This window comes from Crocodylus porosus, unplaced genomic scaffold, assembly GCF_001723895.1.
Source record: "Crocodylus porosus isolate Cpor-Errol unplaced genomic scaffold, CroPor_comp1, whole genome shotgun sequence".
Taxonomy (NCBI): Eukaryota; Metazoa; Chordata; order Crocodylia; family Crocodylidae; genus Crocodylus; species Crocodylus porosus.
In genome coordinates this window covers 45,291,888-45,303,738 of record NW_017728948.1, presented here as the reverse complement: position 1 = coordinate 45,303,738, position 11,851 = coordinate 45,291,888, and the positions used below count along the sequence as shown (strand labels likewise).

The following is an 11,851-nucleotide window of genomic DNA, read 5'->3' as shown; positions in this document are numbered from 1 at the left end:
CACCTAAACTGGCCACCTGGGTAGGCATACTAGTATTTGTTATTGGAGGAGGGAAACTGCATAAAATGGACATGAAAACTACAAAATAAGTAGCATCTATGAATGAAAAAAATCAAACTATGAAATAAAAAATATTTTTAAAAGCTTTAAAAGCCTGTTGAGATTTGGGGCTCATGAGATAAAACTGCAAGTATATGAAGGAGTAGCAGGTTTCTATGATTCAAGGTTTAAGACTGAGAACTATATGGAATCCCTTACCATTGATCTTTCAGGATATCCAGACAAATGGCCCCAGTGACTGAACTAATATTAGGATGCCATATTTTGGTGATAAACCGCACCTAGAAAACAAAAGATTTTTTTTAAATGAAAATCAAGACTAGAATAGAGTACTATAAAAACAGGACGAAACTTCTTCTGGAAAAAAAAAAAAATGGAAGCATCTGAGTAGGTTAACTGAACTCATATTGGAAAGAATAGCTAATTTACAATAGATTATGACACAGAATAATGTAAGAAACGAGAGCACATGTCTGCTCAGTAATCACTGTACATGAGCATATGCCATAAAGCTTTGTTATCTCAAGTCTTGTCAGACAGTTAAAGAACCTTATTTCACCTAGGGTCAGCAAGATTGTGGGACTGAGGCCCAAAAGATTCATTTCTCAGGCTGATCCCACTATTCCTTACACACAGAGATCCCTCTCTCCCCATCCCACAAAATAACTGTGTCTTAAGGTCTTTCCCCAGTGGTGCAAGTCTTTTAAATCAACCAACTCTTAGCAGTGCCACTGCTTCAACACAACTGGGAGACTAAGTATAGACACTGTTTCAAGCACCTTGAAATGGACACTGCCAAGCCTGGTATTTAAAAGGACCATGCAGCATTTTTTCTTCATTAAAAACAACAAGATTCTAGGGACTCCTGGCACTTTTTACATGCAGCCTTCCACTTGTTCTGGTAAACTGTAGTAGCAACAACAAGAATATTTTTGAGAGTTCCCTAGTACCTTATCTGTACTCCCTTTATAATCATCCATCTCTGTTCCCTTCCATACAAAATATTTTCCAACTAATATAAAACAATATTTGATTACAACCAACTTCCTGTCTTGCTAGAACGATCTCTCTCACTGATCACATTCATTTTTGCACAGAAATAATTGTAAGAACTTAATTTATTTACCAAAAGTGAGCGCGGTATTTGAATTCTGGTTACAAAACTGAGTATATTAAAATAAAAGCAAGGGAAACTGTATTCTTAACAAATCTTAAAACCAAAATGGTGCTTTATGCTGCAGCAATCAATTTCCATTCATCTCCTTCTGACCCCTCATCCCAGGATGCACTCCAACTCATTGCCGTTGGGAATCCATCACAGTCAAGCATGACAGTGTCGCACTGAGGGCTAGGCAACCCAAACACAGTGCCTATACACATGACTATGCAGGCCCACCTGCAATGTGTCTTTTGTAACAAAGTTGCAACACCACTTAGCATGCAACCTGGATGGCTGCTGGGCAAGTCCTTCATTATCTATGCTTTTCCTTACCTTGCTGCTCCATTGCTGCCTATTTATACCTATGAGGACAAAAATTAGGCAGTAGGTTGCATTCAATCAATCGCCCTTTTAGGATGCCCTTGAAACACTTTCTTGAAGACGGGTATGTCATTTGATTTGAGACTTTAAATCACCATACAGGAATCACTTGGGCATTTGTATGCTGACTATCCAAACCACATGTTAAGTCCAGTGCTTGTTATTACCACCATAGACATACAGTCAATGGACATACAGTATATTGTCATTAGTCATACCACCTCACCCGGAAAAGGGCATGAAGGTATCTCTGATGAAACTTCTCCAGCTGACAGATGTACTTTCTATAATATAGAGTTCTCACCACCCATACAGCACCATGGAAAGGAAATCAGCTTTTTATGTCTGTAATTTACTGGAGGGCTTGAACCCATACTGACACACTCTGTAAGCATGCTGAAGACTATGCTAGCTTTCTGGATGTAAGAGACTATCTTCCCAGCATGACTGTTCAAGATGCTTCCAAATGAGTGAACTCAAGAATCATTAGACGTTTACTGCCCCTCATGAATATGAAAGGGACTCTCTTCTAAGAGTGGCTTACACACAATCCTGGCTTTTCTTTACTTGATGGTTAGTCTAAAACCGTTTGCAGAAGCGGAAGTCTACTAAGAGCCGAAGATCTTCTTTGGATTGGTCCACCAATTCAATCATTAGCACCCATGTATTATTGTGCAGTCTCTTTGGCAGCCTTAAGACAGCTTTCCAACAGGAGGCCTGAAGAGTTTAAAAAAACCCCAGTTCCAAAGCAAATCACAGCACTCAATTTAAGATTGCAGGTACCTTTGCTAGCATTGCACAGCCCTACTAGGGAGATGCCTTGCTGAACTTGGTCTCAGCCACTGGAGATGACATGGTGAGGGGACTGCAGGTCCTTGACCACCTGGGTGACAGTGATCATCATTCACCATGCAGCACAGGGTGTTGAGGGCTTATACCAAGACTAAAGCCCCCAGCTTCAGAAGGGCCAACTTCAACAAACTTAGGAGATTAGTGGGTGAGGCACTGAGGGCCCAAAAGGTAGAGGATATAAGAATCCATTAGGGATGGTCATACCTTATGGGGACGATTCTCCAGGCTCAGAGTGTGACAGCCCCTGAGAGAAAGAAGGGGGGTAAGAGTGCTCTGAAACCCCCATGGCTCAGTAAAGGCATTTGAGAATGCCTGATGGCCAAAAGGGAGGCATACACCCCGTGGAAGAGAGGGACCATCACCAAGGAGGAATACTTGTCCTTGGCCCGTGAGTGTAGGATGGCCATCAGGAAAGCCAAAGAGGGGGTGGAGCTCAGCCTAGCGATCAGGATTAAGGACAACAAGAAGTCCTTCTTCAAATACATTGAGAGTAAGAAGAGGGCACTGGGTAATGTAGGGCCCTTATTAGACTCAAATGGTAATCTTGTGGCTATGTCAGACGAGAAAGCCAAAATTTTTTAACAAGTTCTTTGCCTCTGTTTTCTTGGACAGGGACCAGGACAGCTCTCCCACCACAGGTAGGGGCAACCTTGGGGATAGCACTGCCAGACCACTGGTCTGCGCAGAAGTAGTTAGGGAACTTCTGGAAGAGCTGGATGTTTTTAAATCTGTGGGCCTTGATGCCCTCCACCCACGGGTGTTGAGAGAGCTGGCAGGGGTCATTGCTGTGCCCCTGGCCCAGCTGTACGAGCAATCGTGGTCCACAGGCCAGGTGCCCAGAGATTGGAAAGTAGCTAATGTGGTTCCCATTTATAAGAAAGGGAGAAAGAAGGACCCAGGAAACTATAGGCCCATAAGCCTCACATTGGTCTTGGGGAAAATCCTTGAAAAAACTGTCAAGGATCACATCTGTGAGGGGCCAGCAGGTGAGATGATGCCCAGGGGAAATCAACATGGGTTCAAAGGCAGGTCCTGCCAGACCAACCTGATGGCCTTTTATGACCAGGTAACTAAATCCCTGGATAATGGTGTCACCGTGCCTTTCTGGACTTTAAGGCGGCCTTTGACACATCTCTCACCCCATTCTCATTAATAAATTGAGTGACTGTGACACTGATGCCCACAGTTGGATGGGTCAGAAATTGGCTGATGGGGCATACTCAGAGAGTGGTGGTAGACAGGTCATACTCGACCTGGTGGGATGTGAAGAGTGGGGTCACCCAGGACTCGGTCCTGGGGCCTACGCTGTTCAACAGCTTCATCAGCTACTTGGATGAGGGGGCAGAAAGCACCCTGTTCAGTTTGCTGATGACACCAAGATGTGGGGAGAGGTAGGCACGCTCAAAGGGAGAGAGAGGCTGCAATTAGGTTTAGACAGACTACAGAAGTGGGTGGATGGTAATAGGATAGGCTTCAATGTAGATAAATGTAGGGTGCTGCACCTGGACAGAAAGAATTCACAGCATACATACAAGCTGGGGAGCTCCCCCCTTGAGAGCAGAGGTGGAAAGGGATCTTGGAGTCATAATTGACTCCAAGATGAACATGAGCCGCCAATGACAGACCACAGCCAGCAAAGCCAACTGCACCTTGTCATGCATCCAAAGATGCATCTCAAGCCAGTCCAGAGGGGTGATACTCCCCCTCTATGTGATGTTGGTCCAGCCTCAATTGGAGTACTGCATCTAGTTCTGGGCACCGCACTTTAAGGATGTGGCCTGCCTTGAGAGGGTTAAGAGGAGGGCCACCCGCTTGGTTGGAGGGCAACAGGGCAGGCCCTATGAGGAGAGGCTGAGGGACCTGAACCTGTTCAGCCTTAGCAAATGGAGGCTGAGGGGGGATTTGGTGGCTGCCTACAAACTCATTAGGAGAGATGAGAAGCATATAGGAAGGGTCCTATTCCCTCCAGCAGCACCTGGGGTGACAAGGAACAATGGCCAGAAGCTGCTAGCTGCTAAAGAATAGGTTCAGGTTAGAGATTAGGAGGCACTATTTCACTGTTAGGGTGGCTAGGATCTGGAACCAACTTCCTAGGAAAGTGGTTCTTGTTCCTACCTTGGGTAAATTCAAAAAGAGGTTGGAAGAACACCTGTCTGGGGTCATGTGATCCCAGCGTGTGCTCCAGTCAGTGGCAGGGGATCAGACTAGATGATCTATTCAGGTCCCTTCTGACCCCTAACTACTATGAAACTAGTTCTTGTCACTTCTGGATTTGCCAGGCAGAAAAACTGCATCAGCTATTCAGTTTGCTCAAAACCTACATCATGATTGTGGAAGTTTCTTTTCTACAGAGTGCAACATTACTTGAGAATCCAACTGCAGACCTTTCCAGAGATGGCTGGCAGAGATCATTCTGTAGTTATGACTAATGATTTATTCTCTTTGCCCTTACATATCCTGACAATAATTAATTCTTTTAAACACCTGTGTGACAATCCTCATATCCAAAATTCTATAGAAAATTGGTACAAGAGCTTTTGAATGATGTATTTCAATCATTTAGGGTCTCACTCTCTTACTGGTCATGATAGCATGTCTGTGCCCCATTTGTCCTTCCTTCCTTCCCACTCTTCGTGTATACAGGTTTCCCTCGATTCAAGCAGTACATGCATTCCCAGAGAATGGTGTATAAATCAAATTTGCATAAAGTGAGCCCACTTTACAATGTAACAAATAGGGATAGGTTCCCATGGCGAGGGAGTGAAGCTGGGACTAGGGAAGGGGTGAGATGCTGCTCCCAGGGCTGCACAAGGCAGCAAAGCAGAGGAACAGAGTGGCACTCACCCCAGCCCTGGCTTCAGTGGCCCTGGGAGCAGCCAGCGCCAGCTGTCTGTAGCAGCTGGGCTGCACCGTGCCCTAAAGCCCCCGGGGCTGGGATCAGTGGGGCCACAGCCCTTCCACCACCCGCCACAGACTTACCTGTTTGGGTGGAGGGGAGTGCAGGGGGGAGGCATCTATGCTTGTTAGGTAGCTATGCTTCCCAGAACAAAGTGCTGCAGTCTGAGCAGGGGTCTGCAGGTCAGGGAAGGGGGCTAGGGAGTTGCCACATCAGGGAAGGGAGGGGCTGGATCGCATGCACAGAGCTCTCTACCGTGAACTCCCCGTACTGCATTCCAGCCCAGATGCAGCGAAGCAGGGGCCTACACTTCCCAGCACTTAAGTGCTGCAGTTGGTTACCTGGGCTTGGGGGCAGGTTGGCTGGCTCTAGTCCAGGGGCAGGCAATTATTTTGGGCAGAGAGCTACTTACTGAGTTTTGGCAAGCCATCGAGAGCCACATGACAGGCAGCCCAGGGCAGATAAATATTAATTTACTAAATTTTTTAGGGGGCCTGCGGGCCAGATAGAATGGCCTAGCAGGCCGCATCTGGCCCCCGGTCCGCATTTTGCCCACCCCTGTTCTAGTCAGTTTTCAGTGGACACTGAGCCACTGAAAAACCCAGGAAGGGAGCAGAACAGCCCCCCTGTGTGTTTCAGCACTGGGCAGGTTCCAAAGCACTCAGGGCATGTGTTCTGCTCCCTTCTAGGCTAGGACTGGCACAGCTTTCCTGGTCCTGTGGGAAAAGGCCAGTGTTATGTAAGGGCTAAGTTATTTCTTATATAAATGAAGGATGATTACAGTTGACAAAGTACATTCTGCACAAGAAAGCCTAGCCATGGAGGGGGAGGTACAAAAACTAGCACATTCCCAGAATAACCAGTAAGGTTGAGTTGCAGTGCAGTGAGCTCCAATAAACCCTTCTAAAAAAGTATGGGGAGTAGAAGTTTCTGGAGGAGTCACCAGTGGAGGTTGCCATCTTATGACAAGGATCTTTCCTTTTCCATTCCATCTCATTTCAGTCCCTAGAAAGCAGTCTATAAAAGCAGGGCTAGGAAGCACCAGCCTGAATCTGGCAACACCCCCACATATCAGGTATCAGAGAGAAAATAACCAGGATCCACACTTTGCCCTAATTCAAAGGGGTACTTAGCAACTGACATACAGACTACATTAGGAACTGTATTAGGAGGACTCAGGAAGCTCAGTCAGACCCTGAAGACCAGGCTACTAAGTAGGAGTACAGAGTTTACAGAGGAGCTGGCAGAAGCATAATACCTGCAGCTCTCAAAATACCTGCACTTAGGAGCAGGTATTCTGAAGGGAAAGAATGCTCAAGGAATCAAAGCCTAGATTAAGAGTAGAAAACATGGATCCTGGGAATTTAAAAAGGAGCAATGAACTGGATATATATCATGGGAGAAGAAATATTATAGGAATACAGTAAAATTTATTTGCATAGGAAAGTACACATCATTTCCCCATATCACAACACTTGATACAATGAACAGCAGTGGTTACAAGAGGGACATTAAGTGACCACAAAGTAGAATTAACTCAGAAAGGAGGCTAGTCCACAAAATGATTAGTCTACAGAGAATCAGTCTGTGTCTTATGAGAGTTTAATCAAAGAACAACTAATCTTGAGATATTTGTCCAGGCTTAAAAATAAGACAACTTGTACCTTATCTGCCAACAGAGGTTCAATTGCAACACACTGATGAAAAAGGCCAAATTCAAAATTACAGGGTATCAATAATGGATTCATACATGTACTTATTTGCAGCCCTCAACCCCTGAACTTCCTATTTTCAAATGGCTCTGCTTTCCCCTGCTCTTTTCAGGTCCTCTCATTTTGTAAATAGCTCCAAACCATGTGCGCTAAGCATCTTTTAACTACATAGCAGCAAAATGAAAAGAAGATTCCTATGTATTCTGAAATATTATTACTCTGCTTGCAACACTCATTCAAGGTACAGCAGAACAGCAACAGCGATCACATTTCGCGATTACTAGAAACCTGGAATACAAAACATAAAAGGATAAAGGCCAAACGAAATCTATGCAGTCCAAGAAACTTAGGAGTATATAGTATGTCACTAATACAGCATTTCTTAAAAAGGAAAATTAATCACTCTTCTCTGAATACTCTCTATATAAGAGCAATCTTCAGCAGGTTTATCTAACAGAAAGAGAGGATGTCAATTTATATGGTATCTACTTCAAACCAGAGTTCCTACCCAGATATCCACACTTTGGAGACTGTCCAGAATTTAACCTCAGACTACTGACAATATGCAATTATGAAGCTGAACGTTTACTCCACCAAGTCTCTACCAAGAAACAACCAAAAAATGGAAAACTGACTCTGAAAAAGAAAAAAGCAAGCTGAAAAGGAAATGTCTTCCTACATAAATAAAAGTTGAACAGCAAGACATAGCAAAATTATTCTCAAAATTAAAATCACAGTACCTTAGGAGGATTAAATGGATAGGTTTCTGGAATTTTTATTTCTAGCTGATATCTTCCTCCTGCAGAAAAAAAAATAAAATCAAACAAAATCTAAATGGGAGATTATACAAACTAACAAAAACAACTAAGTATACAATATCAATGGAAGCACTGAAGTCAGCCTTAAGTTTACCTTAAATTAAAGTCAGTAGTTTAAATATAACCAAAAGTGTAAAATCTGGAAGATATTTTGAACTTGATAACATTTTGTAGACACATATACATATAAATGCAATTGTATTAGTAAGATCCACAAATCTTGTACAAATGAAATACACATTTTTCAAAGGCACTCATTCTGTTCAGTAATCTTCAGCTTCTTATTTGATTTGTCATAACCTCCCACTCTATTTAAAATATATTTTAAACTCATACAAAATACCAAAAGCAGACACTAAATAAATCATAACATACATGATAATGCCCAGTAGTAGTATGAAACAAACAAACAAAAATTGTGCACCGTATTCCAAAACTTGATCACTATAAATACTCTCTCTGCATAACACGGAATCAATTATCAATTCAAATTTCAGTTTAAGTTGCCTACAGCTCAGGGCTAACTTGCTGTATAGCTTAAGGATTTCATACAGCATTGAAGTTCTTTAATGTACACTACATACACCACGTGCTATGTACTGCTTAGGAGAGGGTCCAGAGGAGGGCCACTCGTATGGTTGAGGGCCCCCGTGGCCAGCCCTATGAGGAGAGGCTGAGGGACCTGAATCTTTTCAGTCTCCACAAGCAGAGACTGAGGGGGGATTTTGTGGCTGCCTATAACCTTATCAGGGGCCACCAGCAGGGACTCGGGGAAAGTCTGTTCACCAGGGCCCCCCTTGGAGTCACCAGGAACAACGGCCACAAGCTGAGGGAAGATAGGTTTAGGTTAGATATTAGGAAGAACTACTTCACTGTAAGGGTGGCCAGAGCCTGGAACAGGCTTCCCAGAGAGGTGGCGCTCTCACCTTCCCTGGAGATCTTCAAGAGGAGACTGGATAGGCACGTGGCTGGGGTCTTATGACCCCTTCCACCCCCAGTGCTCATTCCTGCCCATGGCAGGGGGTCAGACTTGATGATCTGTCCAGGTCCCTTCTGACTCATTGATTCTATGCTTAACCAGTCTCAATGTGAAAATACATGTGCACATAAATTCAATGAGCAAAATCAACCAACAGGTACTTGCAGATCTACAGTACATAAAAAAGGGCAGGTCACTCCTTCAAGCTGTATACTACAGTATGCTGCTCTGCTAGAAACATTTCTGATTTTGCAGTCATTATTTCAGTATTATATTACCTGTCCCTAAGAACACTTCCAATAGGAAGAACTAAGAATTTCTTATTTCACTAGCATTTTTAAAAAGTTATAATCTTTTGCCAATAATTCTACATTGTGGCAATATCAAAACATCTAAAGTCTCTACCTAATTGCAATTTCATGGACCATAGCACTGCAAGAGAACAGAATCTATACAACAATTTACATTTATTTCCTATTAAGTAAGGTATAGGCAACAACACTCCTTGTGTGCACTACTCTATTCCCAAATGGAATGAAAAGGTTTCTCTCTCACTTACCTTCACAATTTACCTTGTTCTTTTATTTCAAGTATGTAAGATTGTACTGTATACCCTCTACCTGTAACCCATATCCACCAACTGTACAAGGGTAGCATGCCAACCCCCAATCCAGGTAGTTACCCTATACAAGCCAAGTTCCTAATGAGTCTTCTGCACAAGAAAAAGGGTAGCTTGCAAGATCACACTTCAAATCAGTTATTCTATATAATGCTTTTTTTCCTATAGGTAAATGTTTTCGATCCGAGCCTTCAAGAGGCCGAGAAGCGAACTACATTACCAAATAAAAGGAAACAAGGGCCTCTCCACTTGCTTCTCATATAATTGTGTATCATAATTCTACATGCTCTCAAAGAAGTTACTGTTAAATTTTATGTCATTTTATATAAGCTTCTTTCCCCAATTATTTAAACTCTCTGGAGCACACAATTTACATTCAGTAACTAGAGTGATTATCAAAAACTTGAATAAAAGCCCATAAATCTAGTGGTGTCATAATTAAGGAATATTGAAGTGCTTTTCTTCATCTCAGAGCATAGAAAAAGCTCAAGAAAATTAAAACTGAACTCTTCCTTCCCAAGCCCAACAAAAGATATCCATACTTAAACCAACAGCTGTAAGTGAACCAAAAAGGTAGCATTAACAAGAGCTAGGCAAAACTCAGCAATGATTTCAGTAACAACCACAAGCAGTTTTCTGAATCATTAATACGTTTACATTAAAAAACACCCAAAAAACTACCACTAAAAACAAAAGGTAATAAAGTGTTAAAAATGAGAAGGGATACAAATTTTTAAACAAAGTAACTGAGTGACTTGAACTCAAATAAATAATTTCAATAAAGCTATGGCAAGGAAGGAACAAATTTAAAAAAAACTGAAAACGGGGGGAGAAAATGTATACACTGCATCCTCTTTCTCCAGCACGATTGGCCTGGCCTGCATTTCTGTCTGTCTAGACTGTAAACTTTGTGCAAAAAGGTTAAAAAAGTTGTCTCATGCTTTTTATACTCCCAATACAGTGGAACTGATGGAAGTTTGTTTCCATCCTGTTCAAAGGAGCTCATGCTGCTGATAAAGGTTTAACATAAAAGGTGTTAAGATGGGCTCTGGGAGGGAAGAGGTGTGAAGTACAGGTTGAGTAGTCAAGACTGGAAAGAAACCTTAAGTTAAATGCAGCCAATCATCTTAAATCATGTCCACTGTGCTCCCTACTGTGCTAGGAAGTGTCACACAAGTGTAAGCTGTCCACTCCACACATTGCAGCCTCCAAAAAAATGTAACGGAGTTACCATTTGGTACATGCCCTCAGTGTCGCACTGTGCTCAAATGTGCTTCTTAATAGGCGGGGCACTGCTCTGATAGCAACTAACTTTTTTTTCAGCCTTTGGCATATGCAGAGATAATAAAAATAGAGATAAAGTTAATAAAATGTCCTTTTTCAAATACATAGGGAGGATGAAGAAGGCACCAGGAAATGTGGGGCCCCTACAAGATTCTCTGGGCAATCTGGTGCGCCAGAGAAGAAAGCAGACCAATTCTTTAACCAATTCTTCACCTCCATTTTCTGATGCAAGACGGACTCAAGGGGAACGCCTCCAAACCTCAGGTTGGGGAAGACCGGGTTAGAGAGCTTCTAGAGGGACTGGACACGTTCAAATCAGCAGGGACAGATGCTCTCCACCCCAGGGTGTTGGGGGAGCTAGCAGGGGTTATTGCAGGGCCTTTCACACGGCTTTACGAGCGCTCACGGTGCTTGGGCCAGGTGCCAGATCACTGGAAGATAGCCAACGTGGTCCCTATCTTCAAAAAAGGGAGGAGGGAGGACCCAGGCAACTATAGGCCTGTCAGTCTTACCTCAATCCTAGGGAAACTCTTTGAGAAGATCATCAAGGAGCACATCTGCGATGGGCTGGCTTCAGGGATGATGCTCAAGGGCAATCAGCATAGTTTCATTGGGGCAGGTCATGTCAGACCAACCCGATTGCCTTTTATGATCAGGTCACAAAAGCACTGGATGCAGGTGTCACCATGGATGTAGTCTTTCTGGACTTTAGCAAGGCCTTTGACACCGTCCCACCCCACCCTCATTACAAAACTAGTTGACTGTGGCATTGATGCCTGCACCATAGATGGATTGCAGATTGGTTGACAGGTCGTACTCAAAGGGTGGTGGTGGATGGGTCATATTTGACCTGGTGAGAAGTGGGCAGTGGAGTCCCCCAGGGCTTGGTTCTTGGCCCCGTGCTGTTCAATTTCTTTATCAGCGATTTGGACGACGGGATGAAAAGAAACCGGTTTAAATTTGCTGATGATACCAAAATTTGGGGTGAGGTGAGCACGCTAGTAGGGAGGGAAAGACTGCAGCAAGACCTGGATAGGTTACAGGGGTGAGCTAACAAAAGCAGGATGCGCTTCAATACTGACAAGTGCAGG

The 11,851-nt window shown here is 43.4% G+C and overlaps 1 protein-coding gene across 2 annotated transcripts in view; it reads right to left on the bottom strand.

Annotated features, from left to right (window-relative positions):
• UBE2K (ubiquitin conjugating enzyme E2 K) overlaps positions 1-11,851 on the bottom strand; it is a 59,969-nt gene that overhangs the window by 14,873 nt on the left and 33,245 nt on the right. For both annotated transcript variants that reach the window (XM_019552846.1, XM_019552847.1), the window contains 2 exons: positions 7,801-7,859; positions 259-341 (listed from right to left, as the gene is read on the bottom strand). In XM_019552846.1, coding sequence (XP_019408391.1) covers positions 259-341; positions 7,801-7,859 — 142 coding nt within the window. The remainder of the gene's footprint in view (positions 1-258; positions 342-7,800; positions 7,860-11,851) is intronic.